This window comes from Eptesicus fuscus, chromosome 6 (genome assembly GCF_027574615.1).
Source record: "Eptesicus fuscus isolate TK198812 chromosome 6, DD_ASM_mEF_20220401, whole genome shotgun sequence".
Taxonomy (NCBI): domain Eukaryota; kingdom Metazoa; phylum Chordata; class Mammalia; order Chiroptera; family Vespertilionidae; genus Eptesicus; species Eptesicus fuscus.
The window spans coordinates 86877418-86899768 of record NC_072478.1 but is presented as its reverse complement, the minus strand read 5'-3'; the positions used below and the strand labels follow the sequence as shown (position 1 = coordinate 86899768).

Sequence of the window (22351 nt, the reverse complement as noted above, 5' to 3'; positions counted from 1 at the left end):
AGACACACAGGGCATTGTCCCTTAGTCAACAGCCCCTGGGCACCTCGGCCGGTTCCTGGCCTGCCCCCACGCCCCTCACCGCCTGCCACTGCGCCAGGCCCAACCAGCTGGGGGCCCAAGCCGATGACGAGCCCACCCACCCCCAGCAGCCCCCTGATGAGCTATAATTGCTTCGCTCCATCCTGTTGCTGCCATTCTCTTGGAGGAGGCATCTGGGGTTCCAGGCGGGCGGCAGCTGCAGGCCGACCGCCCGGCTCGTCGGGATGGACTGGCTGTACAACCTGGTACGTGGCGCTTCCCCACCCCCACCCCTTTGAGGGCCTGAGTGTTTCGGTACTTCTTTCCTATTGATTAATGTCTGGCTCTGTTTGGCTTGGAATCTGCAGAGTTCTCCCTCTGCCCTCTCCCCCAGGGCTGGAGAGAAACAGACTGGTCTCACAGCCTGCAGCCATGGCCAGTAGCTCAGGCTCCTGAACTGGGCCCGTCCACACTGAAGCCCTTTCAGGCCAAAGGCATCTGGGGAGATCCTGGCAAACTCAGTTATCGGGGTTTTTCCAATGAGTCCTTGGGTCCTGAGAGCCAGGCTGTGTGACCCAGGGCAAGCCCTTCTGTGTCTCCGTGTCCCACCTGCCACATGAACGAGGGGGCTCTGATTCTGTTCTGTGTCCCTCTGCATGAAGAGCCAGAGTTTGAGAACACCGAGTGAGAAACTCAGATGCGATGAGGAAGCCTATTGTTAGGGAGACCTCTTTCTGCATCAGAATCCAGGACCAAAAAGGAAGAATTTAGGGACTTGAATCTCTGTCGTGGATTTTGCTCCAGGAAATGGCTCTGCCAAGAGGGACTATGCTCAAACTTGTTTCCAAGGGTCAAGACTTGCTGGGTAGCCTGGAAAAGTCAGGCGTGGGCCATGTGAACCGTGAGGTGGAGGGACACAGGGCAGGCAGGAGCCTGGCTAGATTCCATGAGGAGATGAAACTCCCCCTGAAGGTTCCCCGATCTGGCCAGCCCTTGGCCCTAACCCAAGCCCTGGCCCTTCTCTCCCCGGCTTCCTGAGAAGTCTGGGTTCTGCTGGCCCCCGGGTCCTCTCCTGTGTGAGCCAGAGGCTTTCCTGACACTCCCGGTTCTGAGGGCAGAAGTGGACGGCAGGTGAGGGTGGAGAGGAGTGGGTGAGGGAGGACGAGGGGTGGGGCAGGCAGAGGGTTAGGGGCGGGGAGGAGGAGAGCACAGGTGCCATGGAGTCCAAAGAGATCCTTGGCCTCCACCTGCCCACCTCCCCACCTCCATCTCATGCCCCCTTTCCCTGCCCCCCTCCACACTCTACTTCAGCCTCACTGTTTCCTTTCAGCAAAGCTCTTAATGAACTCAAACCTCCTCTCACACTGTTTCCCATCTGCCTCCCTCTTATCCTTCAAACTTCACCTGACATGCCTGCACCCCAGAAAGGCTTTGTGGGACCCTGGCTAAGCGGGTGGCCCTGTTCTTCTCTAACCACGTGCTGCAGGGTCCCACCATCGCACTTATCTCTAGGGAGATTTAGGTGTTTGTTTTCTTGTTCACTGTCTGTTCTTCCTCCAAGACTGTGAGCTGCAGAAAGCAAGGATGGTGACAGCCATTCATTCACTCAAACACGGGGGCTAGCTAAAACAGTGTGTGGAAACTGACGCAATGCCTGTCCTCATGGAGTCTGTGCTTAGTGGGGGTCAGGCATAGAAGAGAATCACACACAGAGACTGTAAGACTGTAGGCATGCAAGAGGCATGTGGTGTTGAGAGCCCATCAAGGCCTCCGTATGGAAGTGACACTAGCGAGGCATTTAGAAGGCGAGGAGAGGCAGCCCTCTGCAGGCAGTGGCCTGTGCAAAGTCCCTGTGGCAGGAAGGAGCATGGTGAGAGGAAGGGAAGGAGAGAAGGCCAGAGGCTGAAATGTGGGTGTGAGAGGAAGCTCAGGCCCAGGAAAGCGACTTTATTAGATTTGCATTTCAAATAGCTGTTCTTAGCCTAGATGTGAAGAATTGATTCAAAGGGTGGGGGGGGGGGAGGGGTAAGGAGGACACACTGTTGAGCTGTCCAGTGAGAACAGTGGTGCAGATAGAGAGAAGTGGATGGGTGGGAGATTTTGTTCTTTTTCCAAAGGAGGAAAATATACTTCATTTACAAGTAATGATATTTAGGAAAGACCCATCCCTGGCCCTTAAAACCTCTCCATCAATTCAAATGGGTAGGGAGATTTTTGAAGGGTGCAATAGACAAGACTTAGTGATGAGTATGGTGCATAAAAGTGTTGGTACACAGGAGTGATGGGCTGGTGGGACCAAGACAGGGCATGGCAGGTAAGAGTCACTCCCATAGGTCTTTCCTCTTTTCTTTCCCCACCCTGAGCCTTGACTCTTGGCCCAGAGGGAGTCCTGCCGCTCTGACCTTTGACCCGTGGCCTTCCTCCTCAGCTGTTTCTTCTTAGCATCTCCATCTTCCTGGGGCTGGGCCAGCCCAGGAACCCCAAAAGCAAGAGGAAGGGGCAAGGGCGGCCTGGAACCGTGGCCCCTGGGCCTCATCAGGTGCCACTGGACCTGGTATCGAGGGCAAAACCGTACGCCCGCATGGAGGAATACGAGAGAAACCTTGGGGAGATGGTGGCCCAACTGAGGAACAGCTCTGAGCCAGCGAGGAGGAAGTGTGAGGTCAACCTGCAGCTGTGGCTGTCCAACAAGAGAAGCCTGTCACCATGGGGCTACAGGTAGGCCAGGCTGGGTGGCCGTGGGCAAGCTGCATCGCACGTTGAGGGTTACGTGGGGAGGAGGGCTCCCTGCCCACTGTCCTCATCATTGTAAGAGTTTTAAGACCTTGGATGCAGAGGCCTGAACGCCTGGGATGGAATCCTGGCTCTGCTTCTTACTTGCTGTGTGGCTTTAGGCAAGTTGCTTAGCCTCTCAGTTTCCTCAGTGGAGGTGATGGGAGTACCTACTTCATAGGTTTGTCATTAAACGAGACATCCATGCAGAACACTGCTGTTACTGTTCTCCAAGTCCCTGCTGAAGTACCTGCCAGGCTTTTCCTGAGTGTCACCTCCTCCAGCTCGGGGTGTCTTGTGTACACCTCTCAGTGACAGCACTTCCAGGTGGTCTTGAGTTGACTGTGTCCATATCTGTCTCATGCTAGACTAGGACCTTCTATGCATTCTCATGCTCCATCGAATCCAAACCTCCAGGGCTGAGGCCCAGAAGGTGGGGTTTTATACATCTCCACGTGACTAGGATGCACAGCGAGGTTTGGGAGTCACAACCTGCTGCCCCTAATGGGAGGGGTGGTATCTTAGCTTGCTTGTAGCTCCACTTCCCAGCACAGCACCTTGCACCCAGAAGGGGCCACCTGTGTATGTGTTGAATGAATAATGACGAAACAGGCTAACCCTGAAGGTCCTCTCAAATTCAGGCCACACAACTGGTGTCCAGAATAACCTGTTCAATAGAACATTTTGTGGTGATGTCAAGTCCAACCAGCCTCATGTGGCTCTTGAGCACCTGAAGTGTGGCTGGTGTGACTGGGGAGCTCATTTTGATTAATGTAAATAGCCACATGTGGCTAGTGGCTACCATCTCTGGAATGTGGCCATTCGAAGTGGCCATTAAGATCCTCCAAAAAATAAAAATAAAATAAAATAAAGATCCTCCAAAGCTGGGCCTCTCACTTTTACTGTGCCCTTGACTTGTTGGAGATCTTATAAAAATGCAGGTTCTGATCAAGAGGGGGTGGGGGGGGATGGGCGGGGCACAAGATTCCACATTTGTAACAAGTTCTGAGGTGATCCTGACTCTGCAGGTCCACAGGTCAAGTTCACCCCTCACATTTAGCAGATGAGGAAACCGAGACACAGTGAAGACAAGGTCGCAAATCAAGTCCCTGTCCTCTCAGCTGTAGGAGGGAACTCCTCTGTGTTGTCCATCAGTGAACACCCTATGTCAAGGACCCTATGTTAGGGGGGCAGGGAAGGGCAGGTGGGCAGGCCGAGGGCCACAGGCTCACCAGCAAAGGCGGGCAACGCTGCTGACTGGCCATAGCTGGCCCGCAGGACGGCAGAGACGATGTCGTCGATCCTACTGGACTGGGACTGGACATGTGGCCAATCCCATGGTGGGTGGGTGAAAAGTATTTGTTGCGTGAATAGAAATGAGGTCAGAATAGACCCCAGGCTTCCTGACTCCTCTTTTAGTGAGAATTAGGCATAAATGTTCTATTAGCTTCCCGTGGATTAAGTTTCTCAAGACCATAAGTAAGGGGGTGGGGAGACAGAGGGTCCTTAGCTTCTTTGTGACCCCACAGCACCATGTAGTATTAGGATAAGGATCTTGCTGGAGGAAAGAAGAAAACTGGGTGACTGACTGGTATCCTTGAACCTGGATAACCTTGGGATGCCTGACTTGCCTTCCAAGGTTCCTTTTCTCACCCGGAACACGGAGTTGATCACTGTCCTTCCTTTGGTGTAAAACCCGGGGTTAGGAAAAGCAGAGGCGTGGGGCGTGGGCGCCAATTTGCTGCCCCTCCCCCGTCCCAAACACACCAGCAGCAGCAGCACCTGCTTCTCTCCCGTCTTCCTGCAGCATCAACCACGACCCCACCCGCGTCCCGGCGGACCTGCCTGAGGCGCGGTGCCTGTGTCTGGGCTGCGTGAACCCCTTCACCATGCAGGAGGACCGCAGCATGGTGAGCGTGCCCGTGTTCAGCCAGGTGCCCGTGCGCCGCCGCCTCTGCCCGCTGCCGCCGCGCACGGGGCCCTGCCGCCAGCGCGCAGTCATGGAGACCATCGCCGTGGGCTGCACCTGCATCTTCTGAATGGCCCAGGCCCAGAACCTTGCGGGCAGCTGGGGAGCGCCTCCCGCTGCACCCCTAGGCCACACAAGGCCAATGAAAAGTAAACGCTGTCTTTCTAAAGCAAGACCTTGGGTTTGCTCCTTGTGGCTCTGAAGCCAAAACCAGGGTGGGGGTAGGAGGTGCCTGGGAGGTAGATTTCCATATAAAGGAGGACTCCCCATCACTCAGCGTTCTCCAACACTGAAATGAGTTATTAAAAAAAAAAATACTGCATTTACTTCTACCATTTTGGACAGTCACATCCTTCCTTTAATTTGGGTCTATAAGCCTTATTTCAGTCGTGTCATTGGAGCGTGGTTGCTATAAACGTCTGCAGGAGTGACGAAGCGTTAACTCTCCCTAGGTGAGCGCGGGACCATTGCAAACAATCTCTTGGGAAGCAGTGAGCCCCTGTCTCTGTAAGGGTCCAGCAAAGGCTGAGCCGCTCAAGAATACTGCAGAGCAGATCCCTGCTCTGGGAGGAATGACGTCGCCTTCAACTCAGATTCTCTGCGGGCTCAGCCTTAGACCCAGAGAGGAGCCTTGGGCTCGCCAAAGGGCAGAGTATTTAACCTGGGCCATCGAGCCCCTGAAATGAGCACGTGGGAACGCAGTTATTCTGGTCTGGGGATCTCTGGCTTTGCACAAACACTCGAGAGTTGAGAAGCATCAACATAGATCATTCTTTCCTCCAGCCGTATCCACAAGGGGATCTGGTGAGATGGTTTGCTGACATCAGTGGTTCTGAAACGTTAGCTAGCCTGAGAATCACCCGGAGGGCTTGTTAAACCGCAGACTGCTGGGCCCCACACGCAGTGGTTCTGAAATGATTCTGTAGGTTCGACATGGGGCCTGAGCCTCACATTTCTAAGGCAGTGTTTCCTGCTGCTGGTCTGGGGACCACCCTTCCAGAACCACTGTTTTATATCAAAGCGCTTTACTGATTAAAAAAAAAAAAAAAGCAGTGTGGGTCGACTTGCCGGAAAGCTCCCCCCGAGATGCTAATTCCCACCCACCCAACAGCCCCTTGCAACTCAATCCTCCCCCTGCCCTCCTAGCCCCTGCACCAAATCCTAAATCAGCTGCTCTCAGGTCTAAAAATACCTTCCTGCCCCCAGGACAGCTGAGGGGCTCAGGCTATTTTCTGAGGGTAAGAATAGCTGGCTCTTTAGAGTTCATTTCAATAAGAGGGCCATCAGCCAGTATAGAAACACGCGGCTGCTCTAACTTCAATGCTTACAGCAGCTTTAGCTCTGAATGTATTAAGGCTCCATCATTCATGAAAGGGCACTGGTTAGGTTAGGTATGTGTCTGTCTGGGGTGGTAAGTAACTTACCTTTTTTGGTATCGTTCTAGAGTGGATACTGGTTAAAATTACCCCAGGAAGCTTCGGCCTGGCTCCAGACACATGGAAAACAGATTTCTTGTGCCAGCCCATGCTGATGCCTCCAGAAGTTGTGTCTCCTCCCCGGGGGGAGGGGGGTACTTGTCTCTGAGGCCCCCACAGCCTGCTCTTCAGGCCTCAAGACTTGAGCCGCACATGAGGGACCCATGGCCTCCAAGGCCTTTTTGTGGGGTGAGGGCGTGGGGAGGTTTGAGAGACAAGATGGTAGCTCTAGTCCTGGGAGGAGACCCCGGGTGCCCTGGGGCATAGGGATTGGGTGGGGAAACTCCTCACCTGGTGGGACCCTCCCAGAGCACCAGACACACAGAGATCCTCAATAAACAAGTTAGTTTATTAGTTTTATATGGAGGCTGGCATTTCCTCTTCCCAGGCTTCAGTTTTCTCATCTGGAGCTTGGTCTCATGAGCCTGGGTGGGCAGCTGGCCCTGCCCAGTCTCCTGGTTTAAAGGCAGCAGCAGGGAGCTCGGGACCTTTGGAGAACCGGGTCCATACGGTGCCCCTAACCTCCTTTGGTCTGAGTTTTATTTTATTTTTAAAATATATTTTATTGTTTTTTTACAGAGAGGGAGAGGGATAGAGTTTGAAACATCGATGAGAGAGAAACATAGATCAGCTGCCTCCTGCACACCCCCCACTGGGGATGTGCCCGCAACCAAGGTACATGCCCCGGACTGGAATCGAACCCGGGACCCTTCAGTCCTCAGGCCCACGCTCTATCCACTGAGCCAAACCGGCCAGGGCTGGTCTGAGTTTTAATGTGTCTCCTGCTTTCCACTCTCTGCTGAGAGTCCCCCCAACTCTGTAAGAATAGGGCCTCATCTGCCAACTTCAGTGCTGCATCCCCAGCGCCTAGCACAGTGCCACATACAAAATAGGGGTGCAGGCCTTGGTGAATGAATGCATGCATGCATTCATGCAAGGAGGCCTCAGGGGGGGCCCAAGATCTGCCCCTAGCTCCCTCTGATGCTCCTTCAAAGGTGGGTCAGGAGCAAGGCATTCCTCCCTCCCCACCGTTCTTCACCCACTCCCAACTCTACGCTCCACAGCCCTCCTCCCACCAAAGAGCTGAAATCCTGCTTGAGCCACCTGCTGTAAGGGGTGAAGTTCCTTTGAGGAGTTCTAAATGTGTACTATACTGCCCCCTGGACAACTGGGAATGTGTCACCTCTTTCCTGTTTTGTTTGGCGGATGATAGAACTCTTTGTCTTTGCAAATGCTCTCTCTTCTCCCAGAGGGCTGTGGGTCCCTGGGGGCTTCTGGTGGGCCTGGGGGCAAAGGTTCCCCCCTGGTTCTCATGCTCCCTTCTGCTGCCTTCGGGAACCTCTGCCCTTTCCTTGTAGGTGGGAAGGTGGTGAGATGCAGCTCTCAGGTTTGGGCCTGGGGGAGTGGGCAGCATGGGCATTTTGGCCCAGTTTGGCTCTGAGCTGTTCAGGCCTGCGTACCCAGACAAAGGAAGTTTCTGAAGAAGCAGCCAGCTCCCCAGCACTCAAGCTGGGCATGGAGCCAGAATGCCAGCTTCGGGGATCAAATGTAACTGCCCTGGTTTGCCTCTTTTGTGCACATCCTTAGGGATGCAAGAGGGGGTTGGTTATCAGGGACAAATTTATTTGTCTTGGTCCTCTTGCCCAATACCTATGATCACTGGTTACTCCCTGATAGCCTGAGGCATCTTCATGTTAACTATAAACCATGAAAGGATGCCATTTCACACTGATTTCACTGGACCTGAGAAAAGGGAAAGGTCACAGCCCCATCCTACCTGTGGCTGACATTGTGCTTCTCTCCAACACCCCTTCTACCTCTCTGCCCTTGTAGTTTGGATGAGACCACCTCTGCTCCAGGGGTGGGGCCTCACTGTTCTAAGCCAATCAGCATGTGGCATTCACTTGGCCAGAGGAATTGGTTCAGCAGGGGCCCAACTGGCCCAGAGCCCAGACTTTGGCTCAGGGGTCGTGGGAGAAGATCCTGTCGCTCTGGGAGCTGTTGGCAGCCGTCCTTGACCATGAGAGAAGTAATGGCGCTGGCACTGCACAGTGCCCTGAGCTGGGACTGTTATGATAACCAGAAAAACCCTTTTATTGCTTAAGGCAGTCTGAGTTTGGTTTCCTACTACGTCAACCAAAAGCATTCTTACCGATGTGTCAACTTCAAAATTCCTGTAGTAACCGAGGGCATGTTTCTCTAACTTTAAAGGCACCAACTCTTTAATGACCACTACCATCACCTCCGCGGGGTGAAACTTCAGAGCCAGTTTGGGCCTCTGCCTACTTGAAGGGGATTTTGCCCCATGCTGAACTCAATTAATTAGGAGAAGCTCCAGATTTTAACTCTGTTCTGTGAACTCACCAAGAAACCTTGGGCAAATTACTTCCTCATTTTGGGCTTTTAGCTCCATCTCCTCAAAAAAAGGGAAGTTAGCCACAATATCAGTGTCCCTTGGCGAGTGTTGTGTCCTCCTGGGCCCAACCCCAGAGCCAGATTTAGCAGGTCTGGGTGGGACTTGGGCATCCTAATCTTGTTAACCTCTGAACTCCATCCCAACACCTTTTCTTTTTTTACTCTGCTGGGGTCAATGCTTGGGGGTCAGGTATGACCGCCTTCCACCATCTAGGGACTTGTCTCCATGCAAGAGACATCATTGTTACATTCCTCAACCCCTGCCTTATGGACGGAAGGGTCAATTCCTGCAAATGCCAAGGAAGTTTTCCTCTTCCTACGGCCTGGTATGCTTCCCATTTTCCAGTGGTTGACAGGAAGCTTGGAGCTACACTGATAGTCCCTTGGGGGGTAATCAGCTCTTCCTTGGGTCCTACCACAGTCATCTCTCCAACAAATGGTATTGCTGAGAGGCTTAGATGGTGTCTAATAAATTATTTTTTTTAAAATTGATTTAAGAGAGGGAAGGAGAGAGAAACACTGATTTGTTGTTCCACTTATTTATGCACTCATTGGTTGATTCTTTTATGTGCCCTGACCAGGGATCAAAGGAGCCCATAACCTTGGCATCTTGGGACGATGCACTAACCACCTGAGCTACCTGGCCAGGGCAATAAGTTCTTAACTAGGCACCTCACATCCAACAAGCCCTCCGTAAATAGGAGCTATTATCCTGTCTTCTGTTTCCTGATTTTCCCTTCTTCTTGATTTGTGACCATCTGGTTACCCGTGTCATTGTTGGTGTTGCCACAGGTACATTTTGGGGGTAGGCCGTGAAAAACAGCAAAGAAACTGGATTCAGAGTTCTCTGTCTTCTATTCATTCCCATCATTATCTCTGTCTCCTACTTAGAAAACCAAGTCAGAAGTAGCTGGAGAAGATGGACTTTTATTTCTTCCTTTAAAAAAATAAATAAAATGAATACACTGGTTTGAATTTCCTTCCCTTCTCTTAGTCTCTCTCTTAAAAAGGAACAATCACTCGGAGAATCCTTAAGACAGAGAGGCAGGGAGCAGGCCACCTGGACCCACTGGAGAGATTTCACTCGACATGGGAGGGGTCGGAAGGAGGCTGGGCAGGCGAGCGTGGCTTGTGCAGCCTTGGCCGCTGTGGGGGGTGATCCATCTTCAGCGGGGATGGACATTCCCAGGCTCGCCCGGAGCGCTCATAGTTCAGTCTTCACCTTGTGCATCAAGTCCTTTTGGTCAATTTTGTCTAGGTCCTGGTACCAGCGATTGTAAGCCAGCAGGGCCACGTTCTTGGCAGCTACAGCCATGACCTCCACGGAGCTGGCTGCCCACTCCAGGGCATTGAGGTGGAAGAGTTGGTCGTGAAGGGCGAACCGAGGGAGAGTGGTGCGGGAGCCGTGGATGGGGTGGGCCTGCCACTCGGCCGTCTGCACTGAGTAATAGGAGCGGAAGAGGGTCTTTAGCTGGGACCGAAGGAGCGGCTTGGGGGACTGGACTCGCCAAACGGCTGCCTCCTGAGGCTGCTTCCGCCGGAAGTTGGTCGAGATGTTGACGGGACAGATATTGTCCAGGGCACAGAAGAAAGTGGGGAAATCTGTGGTAAGGATGCTGGCGAAGGGGAAAAGCTTAGGGTCAGGGAACCCGAAGTAGGAGGAGTTGAGGTAGCCGTGGACCAAGGAGACAACGGTGGGCTGGAAAGAGTCCTGGATGACATCAATGGGCGGGTCGAAGCCTTCGAACGCGATGGTGCTGCTGTTGTCCAGGTGCAGGGGGGTGGCGATGACCACTATGTCGTAGAAGTCGAAGCTAGTGCCCGCCTCATTCTCATACTCTACCAGGTACAGGGGTTTCCCTTCTGGAAGGAGAGAAGAGAGCACACAAGTCAACTTATTTCTTGGCTTCTACCCATTGATCGCTCAACGGGGGCCCAGAATGGAGGGTGTGAGACCCTGGGTGTAGCTGGGCTGTCCAGAGGGTGGGGATCGTTTTTCCATGCAGGTGTGGCTGCAGGGAGAGCACTGGACTGGGAGCCGGGAGACTCAAGCTCTGGCTCTGCTTCCGCTGCTGTGGCTCAAAACCCTCAGTGGTCAAACGAATAGAGCTAGACGGATGCGAATCCGTGTTCTGGCTTTGACATTGGAATTGGGACAACAGTGCCCTCTGGTGTCACTTGACAATGCTGGGACTTCCCATTGGTTTTTTGGAATCCTCCCAGGCAGATCAAACTGGAATTTGGGGACAGAAGAGGCGTGAGTGTTCACTGTCTAGGAATGGGGTGGCCACGCCACCTGCTGTCTGCTCACCTGTATGCTGCAGGGTCACCGAGGTCACTGTGGCATGGATCACGTTGGCCTTGGTGAGCTTCAGCAGACCGGAACAAACCAGCTTGTTGCCTCCCTCCACGGACCACAGGATGCCTTGGGCCCCCGCTAGTGCCATGGCTCCTGGGCAAAGGGGAAAGGGAGCCGGTAGATTCTCGGAAACACTGGGCAGTAAGTAGGGCTGAAGAATCCACTACCATCCTACCTGGCCTCCCTCCCAGGCCAAGACTCCCCCCAGCCATGGGCACAGAGAGACATAACACACAAAATCAAATATAATAAATGTACAATGCTGTGAGGTGACAACACTATGCTCAATGCAAGAGCCAGCTACATAAGAACACAGACTGTATGGTTCTATTTATCCAGACTATCCAGAATGGGCACATCCATAGAAACACTAAGTAGATTCGTGGTTGCCTAGGGCTGGAGAGCTGGGGGCATTGGGGAGTTGACAGCTAAAGCTGAAGGTATGAGGTTTCTTTTGGGGGCAATGAAAATGTTCAAAATTGTGGTGATGGATGCACAAGTGTGAATATCGTCAAAACCACTCAATTGTATACTTTAATTGGGTGAATTGTGTGGTATGTGAATAATATTTTGAAGGATACACACGAAATACTAAAAAAGGGAACAGGGACGCCCCATGAGGGGACACATAGCAGGATCTGAAGACTGGGAAGGAGCTTGTTAATTTCAAACCTTTTCATTCATTTATTCACCAAAAATGGGCTGAATGCCTACAATGGTCCAGGCACTTTCTAAGTATTAGGGATACATTAGTAAACCAGGGAACAGAGATTCCTATCCTCAGGAAGCATAAATTCTAGTGGGAGAAAAATAAGTAAATATAATAGTCCGCTAGAAGCTGATGCCTGTGGGGGAGGCAGGCCAGGGCTGCTGGGGGCAGAGGCAGGGTAAGACAAGGAGGTAGGGTGGCTTCAAGAGAAGGCACCGCCTGCACAAAGAACTGATGGGGAGAGAGAGTTTAGCACGACAGCGTCTCAGGGAAGACTGTCCCAGGCAGAGGGATGGCCGCACAAAAGCCCTAAGGTGAGGCGCACAGCTGGAACCCTGGCGACACGGTGAGGAGGCCAGAGTGGCTGGACTGGGGTGAGCGGGTGGGGAGAGGCGGTGGGGCCCAGGCCATGTAGGGTCTTGCAGGCCACTGAGAGGACTTTGGGTTTCACTGGAAGGAAAACAGGAGCCCTGACGCAGTTTCACAGGCAGACCTGACACGACTTGTCTTTTGTTGTAAAAGGATCACCCAGCAGATGTGTTGAGAATAGCCTGTAAGGGGCGGGGTGTGGGCGGACCTGGTGGGAGACTTGCAGTAATTCAGGTGAGGGATGATACTGGCTTACACCAGGGAGGAAGCAGTGGTGGGAACCTGCGGGACTCTGGACAGATGAAGAAGTAAAGCAAATGAGATTTCTTGACATACCAGGTGGAGGGTATGAGAGAAGGAAATGAGTCAGGATTTGGGCAGGAGCAACTGAAAGGAGTTACTACCACCCCAGCTGGGAGAGGCAGGCTCCAGGAGGAAAGGTCAGGAGCTCAGGTTCGGCTCTGCTGACTTTGAGACATCCATTAAATGCCCCAGTGGAGACATAAGGGTGGCAGCTGACATGTGAGACTGCAGTTCCGGAGAGAGGTCTGGGCTGGAGGTCATGCTTCGGAGGCAGGTGGGTGGAATTTAACGCCTTGAGACTGGCTGAGCTCACCAAGGGCGCGTGAGAAGAGGACCAAGGACCGAGCCTGGGCCCTTCCATGTTATGAGGCCGGGAGAAGAGAAGGGCCCAGCCAAGCAGGCTGGGAGGAGAGGCCAGCAAGTGGCTGTGCAATTTCTTGGCCTTAAATGCCCCAGCTCTCCATCCTCCCACTGCCCCAGCAAAATCCTCCCACATCTTCCAAGGCCCGGAACGGCGGCCAGGCCTGGGGGAAGACATGCCCAATGGCTCTGCAGGCAGATTTAGTTATGACCCCTCTTGTGGCCTGTGCTGGAGGACAGTGGGTTGTGCACATGCTCACAGGCCCAGTCAAGAGCTGGGAAGATTAGGCGGGCTAACAGATGAATACCCACGGCCCAGAGGCCCCCTGGGTAGTTACTGAAACTAACCTAGTCAGGAGTAGCAGACACACATTGGACCTGAGATCTGAGCCTCGCTTTTGCCATCTGTAAAGTGGGATAAATACATCTCCTGCCAGGCTGGAGGACCGATGCCAGAATCAAATGGGGTCGGGGCAACTTAGTGCTCAGGCAACCGTACTGAGCCAGGTAGATGTGAGGTTGTTATGGGGAGCCAGCCCATGCTGGGCACTGTGGGGCAGGGAAGGGCAGGTGGGCAGGCCGAGGGCCACAGGCTCACCAGCAAAGGCGGGCATCGCTGCTGACTGGCCGTAGCTGGCCCGCAGGACGGCAGAGACGATGTCGTCGATAAAGCGCTGCGTGACGCCCACGTGGAGCAGGGACTCAGCCACAGAGCGCTGGGTCATGTTGATGAAGCTGGACTCCCCCAGCGAGTAGAGCAGCTCCTCCACGCCCGAGAAGGCATAGCCGTGGGCCTGGTACTTATAGATCCTGGGAGACATGCGGAGCTGGAGCCCTTATGCAGAAAGGCCTTTGGGCAGACCACCCGCTCCTGGGCCACTGCTCCCGGGAGGCCCGGCAGGGACCCACCCTCCTCCGCATGGCTACATTCCCGTTGGTCTGCTCCCTGGCTGCGGGGGGCCTGGCCCACCTACAGGGACAGCACAGAGGGAAGGGCGAATTCCTTGGAATCCCACCAGACCTGGCTTCGCATGGTGGCTCTGCTGAATGACAGCTGCAAACATGCTGAGCCACTCCCTGTCAAGGGCACAGTCCTCCTCTCACGCAGCTGGGACTGCCAGGCACTAGGCCACCGCCCCACTGATGCATCCGCCTCTCCAGCAGCGTCGGCTCTGCCCTGGCTTCTAGGACCACATGGGGCCCGATGGCAGCTGCCTCATGCCAATATTGTCACCCTCTCTGCCAGCCCAGCCTGACTCTCCTTTAGCTTGATCTAACAGGACTGCCACCTACTCCCCGAGCTCGCATCTTGCCCCAATCGCAGGGAGCATGCGCTGACGGATTTCCGGATGGGTTGGCCTTTGACATGTTGCCTCTGCTTGGGCTGCTGTGTAAACATGCTGAGCCTGGTTATTAACGGGATACCCAGCTGGAGGTGTCCAGAAAGCAGTTAGAAATGTGGGTCTGGAACTTAAGGGGAAACAGGCTGACAGGGAGAAGTGTCTCCCACAAAAGGGAGAACTCAGCTTTGTATGTTTGAATACAACTGGCAAGGGAGAAAAACGTAAGAAAGAGCGGTGAGGATGTAACGTTTGGGGGCCACCTGGGGAATATACGGAGGAGGTGCCCTAAAAAGCACAGTTAGGAAAGTGGAGCGAGGGGAGAAGTGCCAGGGACAGGGAAGGAGGCACCTCTGTACCTGGCCCAGGGGCGGGGGGACCCTTCGGGAGGGACTCTGAAGGAGAGCTGGAGGGCCAGCTTGGCAAGCAGAGGAACTGCGGGAAAGGGACAGAGTGACCACAGGAAGTGATGGGGAGGGACTGAGACCCGAGGAGGAGAGAAGGGTGAAGAAAGGTGTTTGTTCGCGGTGGGAAAACTGGGAGACAGCAGTGTCAAGGGTTAGCCCGCAGGCTGCACACGGCCTACAGGCATGTTTCCTTTGGCTGATAAGATGAATTGGTTGCATACATTGAAAAGCTGGGAGATTTCACATGTAACTCCAGATTTTCAGCTTCTTCTGAAAAAACGGGAAGAACTAGCCAAATGAGGTAGGTATTCCCCCACGGCCGCACTTGGTGCTGGCAGAGTGCCGGCTGCCCCCACTGAAGGCCTTGCTCTTCAGGGTGCCCCGCCCCACCCCCTCTCTCCCACCTGCTGCTCTATATCCCCTTTAGGTGCCTGAGTTTACAACCCCTGCTCAGCTTAGCAGAGATAAAGGGGATGCTATCTTGATAATAGCAGAGACCATGCCTATACCAGCTCAGTACATTCCTCCCCCTGGGTGCTGGCTCGGGGCCTGGATGGAAGGGTGCTGGGTTCTCACGCCCATCTGTGTCTCTCCCTTTGGGCAGTGTATGATAACACTTTCCCCCTCTCCCTGGGGAGCCCCACTGCTTCGCCCAGCCCTACCTCATGAACTTCTCCATGACCTCCTCCACCCACATCTGCAGTCGCAGGAAGCTGATGCCGTAGTGCCACCAGAGGCGGAAGAGGTTCAGCAGGTACCAGTCCGTCTCCTCCAGCACGAAATTCTCCCCGCCGAAGATGGCGCTCCTGCCCACCACCTCTCGCCGGTGTTTCAGCCCTGAGGAGACAAGGAGGATCCCCTCAGGTCCCCTTCAGAGGGCCCCCGGGAGACATAGCGGTGCCTGAAGCTGAAATTCGGGGCCTTTCCGAAGGATGCAAATGGACTGGCTCCCTTGAAGGGACTAGGAGCTCTACGGTTCATCCATCTGTGCTGCTTGTTTAAAACAGTCAACCAGTGCGCTGGGGAAAGGTTGGGGCTGGTTAGTCAATAAGGAGAAAAAAATTAAAAGAATGTACTATTTTACTTTGTTTTTCCAAAAGGGATCCACTCAGCCATGAGGGAAATTCAGATGCCATCCTGAATGTCAGGGGTGGACAGGTCTGGGATGGCAGCCCTGGGCACCAAGACCACACGGGAAGAATCTCAGCTCCTTGAACCACCCACACTCTGCGGCTTGCAGAGCACAGGCACTTGTGTATCTCCCTCCATCCTCTCACGGCCCGGGAAGAGGCAGGACAGGCGTCAGAGATGTGGAAACCGAGGCTTACAGGTTAAAGGACCTGCCCCAAGTCACAGGTTTTTGTCTCCACCCTCCCATTCCTGTCTCTGAGTCACCAGTACCTTTCTTTGTTCAGCATCCTTCCAGAGACATTTTGTGAGCAAATACTCATAAATGTGTATATTTCTGAGTTAGCCCCCTCCCCCCACATACTATACACTGTCCTGTACTTTACCGACATGCTGTGTCTTGGAGACTGTCCTATACCTGGACGTAAAGGACGTCCTCATCTGGCTGACCAGCCTGTATACCTAAACAGTAATTTATTTAATCTCAGATCCCAGTGGGTGGGCAGGTAGATTTCCCACCTTTTGCTATTCTAAACAATGCTGTGATGATAACCTTAAGTGTCTGCCTCTTGGCACATGTGCAAATATCACTTCCGAGAAGTGGAATTTCTGCATCCAACAGTATAGGTTTTTGTGGTTTTGACAGATGCCGCTGGGGTTACATCCCAGCTCTCTCACTTATTAGCTGCATGGCCTTAGCCGAGGTGCATACATTTTCTGAGCTTCAATTTCCGCAGGAGGAGATATGACCCCCATCTTGTAGGCTGGTAGGGAGGATCAGAGGTAATGGCTATGTACCACCTACAAGGATGCCAGGTCCCTGGCAAGCACGCAGCAGGTGCGAGCCATTACGGTTATGATTATGAAGAGGCAGCAAATTGGAAGGGAAAGAAACTGGCCTGGGAGTCAAACCTGAGTTGTAATCCCGGCTCTGCAACTAACTCACTGTGTAACCTCAGGCAAGTTCCTTCCCCTCTCTGGTCTCAGCTGCTCCATCTGTAAAATGAGGAGATTGGGCTACATGACCTTCTGGCCTTGACCATCAGGGGTGGGCAATATGGGAAGGGCCTGATGGCTGCCGCCAGCCCTGGGGGCTGGACGATGGAGCCCCAGGACGGTGCACTCACCCAGGTGCTTGACGAAGTCCTGCATGTGCAGGCTCAGGGAGTGGAAGGAGGCGGCCCCGCTCTCATAGTGCTGCTTGTTGACCGAGATGGTGGCCAAGCGGCCACCCACCGTCCCCTTCTCAAACACGTCGATCTGCACCCGGGGGCCGAAATGCTGCTGAAGGAAATGCGTCACGGCAGAGCCCCCGATTCCAGCTCCAACCACGGCTGCCAGCAGGCCCGGGAGGCAGGCAAGGAGAGACAGAATATGGGCATGAGACTGCAGGACACACCTTCACGGCCTCCTGGGCCAGTGATTCTCAGGCACCTCAAAAAGGCAATCTGTAGACTAGTTTTTAGTAAAGCGATTACTAAAGTGCAAAACTGCCATCTACTGTAACCCTCTTTGTAAAAAAAAAAAAAAAGAAAAAGAAAAAAAAAAAAGGCACATTAGCAGTGAAAAAGCAGGAACCTCAAATTTCAGGATGATCATTTAAAGAGAATAAATTTAGTTTGCTACAAAACTCATTACATTGTCCCTATTTTTATTTCACCATGAAAACCTGGTCACTGACAGGTACTATTAGGTAGATCAGTGTTTGGAAACCATTCTTTAATCCAAGGTTTGGCAAACTCGAGCTCGTGGACAAAATCTATGCAGATGCCTGTTTTTGCAAACAAAGTCTTATTGGAACGCAGCCAAACCTGTTCTTTAGCTTATTGTCTCGGCTGCTTGCCTGTGAGGCAGAGTTGAGTAGTTGCAAACAGAGACTATAAGTCTAAAATATTTACTCTCTGACCCTTTACTGAAGAAGTCAGCCAACCCTTGGTCTAGTGACTCTAGACCGACCAATGACCTGATACATCGTTTCTAGATCTGTCTTGGCCAAGACTGGAAAGCGCCCCGTGATGGCTTGCTCAGAAGCATACAGGGCACTTTATTCCAGTTTAGACCCTCGTTACAACGTGTCAGCTCTTTGAGGTCTTTTTGGGTCTTATCATCCCTTGTGTTTCCTACACCTCTTCCCTTCGCAAACTTGGTTCACATGCCGTCACTATTCTTATTCCAGTCACTGATAAAAAACGTCTCGCTGCACAGGGCTGTGAGGTGCTACTGGGAACCACCACGCAGATAGATGCTGATCTAGATACGAATCCAAAACAGGGCTGTGAGAGGACAGTAAGGCAGCTCTGCAGCTACTGAACTGGCCTGACACCCGACCCACCATGTATCTGATCCTCTCATCTGACAGTCCAGCTAGTAACTCTAGTCAAAAAGGAAATAAGATAAATCTGGTGTGATCTGTCCTTCCTAGACCTACGGTGGACCCTAAAGCCACCGGCTCCTGTCCAGGAGGCAAAAATACAAGGCTCTTTATCATCTGGCCTCCACTTATTCCATCCCCGGCCCCACCCTTGCCACCCTCCACACCTTCTTATCTCTGTGGAGCATGTGACTGCTCTCTCGTGCCTCTGCCTTTGACTGCATCGCTCCCTTTACCAGGAATGCGCGGTCACCCTGTGTCTCGCTGGCTTCTGTGGCCCTCATGCCATTGCTTGGCTCGCCTGGCCCACGGGACGGGTCAGGCGTCCCTCCAGCGTATTCCCTCCTCACGCTGTCTTTACCCTGGGCCTGGGCCTCGGCACGTTCTGCTCAAATGGTCTGTTTAAGGACTGAGAGCAGGTCATATGCCCCCAGAGCCTGGCAGGCAGGAGAGTTCGTTAAGTGTTTGTTGTACCTTGAAAAAACAAAACAAACCACTTCCTCCTCCTCAGTATTTACAAAGCCACTTCCAAGAATGCCACTAACCTTTTTAAACCAGTGCACTCCCCTCCCCTCCATTGGCAACAGAGCCTGGAAGCTGCCCAAGGGCCAGAGGGAAGAACACCTCGCTCACTCAACACCCATGAACCGACACCCACTCTCTGGTCTACGGTAAGAAGTGCTGGGGCACACGATGGATCTAACAGGGCCTCTGTCCTCCTGAGCCCAGGCAGAGAGGGGGCAGACAGACTCATGCACAATCAGCTATGACAACGTGTGACTAAGGGCGACAACAGGGTTCCAGGGAATCCCGAGGAGGAAGCAATGAGTTCTGCCCGGGGGTGGGGAGACACAGGTTCCACAAGGGAAGGGTCGTTTGGTTGGGACCCTGGAGGATAACCGGGAAGGGAAGCCCGTGAGCAGAAACACATTCTCTAGAGAGAAGAGCGTGAGCAGGGCAGCGTGTGGAACTACGGGGGACTTAAAGGGTCCAATGCCACACCGAGGCGTTCAGATGTGATCCTGCAGCAGTCTGAGGGTTAAGCCACGCTAACAGGAAGCTCCTCATTATCGTGTGGGTAGAGTTCAAACCACCAAGGGTGGACGGAGGCTCCTGTCAGAGAGCCGAGGGCAATCAGGAAGCTACAGGGCAGCTGGGCATTGCCAAGCGTCCTGCTTTAGATGACTCCTGGGGCGAGGCAGGCAGGGCCAGCTGGAAGGAGGCAGGCAGCAAGCTTAGCATTGCCAGGAACAATAGTGCGGGGAGGAGGCCCTGAGCCTTCCCCAGTGGTCAGTGGGTGTCCCGCTCTGTTGTCCACTCCCAAGAGAAGGAAGAGTGCCCAGCACCTCCAGGTACAGCCTGCCTAACTCTTCCCCATCCTTCAAAGCCTGGCTCAAAACCCACCTTCTCCACGAGGCCTTCTTTGGCCACGCTAGACCTCAAGATTCTTTCTTTAGAAAACCCTCAACTCTCGGTCCCAAATTGATTTCTGACATGCTTCAGTCTGTCTTAACCCTTTGTGGCCTGAGCTGTGGCTTTGTAACCCAAGATGCCTTCCTTAGCACTGCGCTGACCCTAAGTTTGTGGTGCTCCCATGCAACACCCCTCCCTGCCGAGTGGGGCGCACAGAAGGAAGAGGAGTGGAGTAGGGGCTCCTACTCCCCCACACCAGAAGCCCACCCCCTCTGCCTACCTGTGGAAGTTTTATGTGCGGGACATGACAATCTTTTGAGTCACGTTGAATTAAAATGACAATTATTAAGAGGGGAAAAAAAACTGTAAACAAATATGGAATGCTAGTCCATGACATGCATGATGAAGTACGTGGCAAAGTGTCCTGATGCCTGCAATTTATTTTGAAATCCATGAAAACGTCAGATGGGTTCCTGGATGTGGATAGGTATGTGGTAAGGCAAGTAGAGCAGCAGTCTGTTAATGGCAGGAACCAGGTGGTGGGCAGAGGGGTGATCACTGTGCAATTCTTTCAACTTCAGTGGACATTTGACATTTCTCAAAATAAAATAATGGGGGAGGGGAGACAGGCAAAACCCACAAAACACAACACACACAAATAAAATGAGTGCTATTAAAAAGTTCCCCACTCCGTCACTCAGCAAATCTCCAGCTGACCTACCCTGGGTCCTGTCTCCACTAGGGCTGTCTCCTACCCTCCCAGCGGTCTGGTTTAGGTGCTGCTTCCTTCCAGAAGCGCCCCAGGGCCCCCACCCCCCAGAGCCATCAGAGGCTGGGGTGAAGCGCCCTTCCTCCACAGCAGGGTACTTACAGCCTTAGCACTAACTTCCCGGTATTGTGCAGTCTTCTTCTGCAGGAACTAGGAGCGCCGTGCCTGCTACCCAGGCCTTCAATCAGCCTTTGTGAATGCCAATCTCTCACACCCTGGCCTCTGTTACCGGGCCCTTGACAAAGAGCCTGGCCCATGGCACATGCTCACTATTTCTGAATCTTTCGGTGAGATCACTGGCCAGTCCTGCCCAAGCCTCTTTCCACCCCAGAGAGCCTCGACACATGCCCATGCCACCTTCCGCAACAGAGCACCTTGCCTGCTGCGGTCCCCTTCCGCGCCCAGTCACAATCCCTCGCCTCTTCTCCACCCAGCTCCTCTCCCGGGTACCCCTCCGTCGCCCAGCTGCCCTCCCCATCCCCCACCCAGCAGCTGCCGGCTGAGCGCCCCTTTTCCCGCGCAGCCCTCCCCAGCTCAGCACCCCATCGCGTCCTTCCCGCACCGATTTTACTAGGCCCGGCGTCTCCGCCTGTAGCGGCGGCGGCGAGGAGCGCAGCCAGCGCGGCGAGGAAGCGAGCAGCGCGGGCCATGGCGGGCGGCGACAGGGGCAGCACGCCGGGGTCCGGCGCTCGCGCGTTGGTGCTGGGCTCACCGCCCCGCCCGGGAGCAACATTGGCCGTCCCGCCTCCCAGCCTCTCGGCTCACAGCCTCTCATTGGACGAGTAGCCGTCCCTCTCCAGCACAGGCTGCATCTCTCTCGGGCAGGCTCTGTCATTGGCAGCTTCGCCGTCCCGCCTCCTGGATCCGGGCTCGTCATTGGCTGGCTTATCCAGGTGTGCACTTTTCGGGTGCTCAGCATCAGGACCTGGGTCCTGCTGCAGGAAGATTGGTGGAAGAGGAAGAACCAAAGCTTAGACGACTTCGGTTCAAGTCCAACCTCTGAGAGGTACTAGCTCTGTAAGGTGCCTCCTCTGTGTCTCAGTTTCTAGGTGGTTGTGATAATCACGTGACATAAGGAATGTGAAAATGCTTGGTAGTGTCTGCAAATTGCTGACCAAGCATGCAGCCAGGGTTACCCTCTGTATATGCTTCTGACACTGCTACGTTTATTTGCAGTTTCTACATAGTTAATAGCTCTGCCTTCTACTTAAAAACAAGACAAAACAAACAAAAGGGAAGGGTTTCATCTACTCACAATGAAGGAAAGGTAAAAAGGAGGGATAAACCTCCATTTTCACCCTCTAAGAAAACAAGACTAGTCAGTGTGGGTAGTTTGCCACACTGAAAGACAGATTTCCTCTAGCAGGAAATAAAATTGGGGATAAGTTCCAGATAAGTAAAATTCATATTTATTGTTAGATTATGGCTAAGAGAAGAAACTGAAGGGATTCAGAGAATAGTAACGGAGCTTATAGCTGAGGTCCTAAACTAGCTTTGTATCTTAAGAGGGCCAGACTGGATTACTAGTAAAGTGGTAGATGAATAAACAAACATTCCTAATATTATAAAAAAAAACTCCACACACACACAAAAAACACAACAAAAAAAACCCCAAAACTTTGGCAATGTTTGTGTCAGAATGCAAAACCTTTTACTTCTAAAGACTCAAAAAATTCCTTAAAATTTTTTTGAGCAAAGCATTCATTGATAACTGGGAAGTTCTTTTCTGTGCTGACTTAATCATGTAGTTTTTTTATAGGGTAAATCATATTAACTTTAAAACAACTTCTTCACTCTGCTTGTAATTTCAGGGTCTTTGAAAACTCTAGAATCTAGAGCTGTTTTCTTCTCTTAGGAAGTTCTTCCAATCCTAACAACACATTGGCAGTGTGAGCGCATTAAGTTGTAGGACGAGTTCAAAAAAGCTGTACGAGGAAAGCAAAGAGGCATTAATTCTAGAGGCAGGGGTGTTAAAACAACTAGTGAGACTGGGGATGAGGTTGGGTGACTCTATCAGTTATCTACTGCTGCATAACAAGCTACCCCAAAACTTAGTGGCTAAAAGTAAACCCGCACTTTGGGCAGGGCTGTGAGATCAGGTCATCTCTATCCCACATGGTGTAGGGCGAGGCTGAAGGATCCACTTTCAAATGGCTGGCAAGATGGTGCTGGCT

At 53.0% G+C, this 22351-nt stretch overlaps 2 protein-coding genes across 2 annotated transcripts; one reads left to right on the top strand and one right to left on the bottom strand.

Moving 5' to 3' along the window:
- The first annotated feature begins 263 nt into the window (after positions 1–263).
- IL17B (interleukin 17B) lies at positions 264–4829 on the top strand. The gene is made up of 3 exons (XM_008152189.3): positions 264–284; positions 2447–2736; positions 4598–4829. The coding sequence occupies exons 1-3, from the start codon at positions 264–266 to the stop codon at positions 4827–4829; spliced, it is 543 nt and encodes a 180-aa protein (XP_008150411.1).
- Positions 4830–9565: 4736 nt separating this feature from the next.
- PCYOX1L (prenylcysteine oxidase 1 like) lies at positions 9566–20827 on the bottom strand. Its single transcript, XM_008152188.3, has 6 exons — positions 20740–20827; positions 16752–16958; positions 15159–15333; positions 13348–13559; positions 10961–11101; positions 9566–10512 (listed from the first exon to the last, which is right to left on the bottom strand). Exons 1-6 carry the CDS (start codon positions 20825–20827, stop codon positions 9854–9856), a joined length of 1482 nt encoding a protein of 493 aa, XP_008150410.2. The 3' UTR covers positions 9566–9853.
- Positions 20828–22351: the final 1524 nt, after the last annotated feature.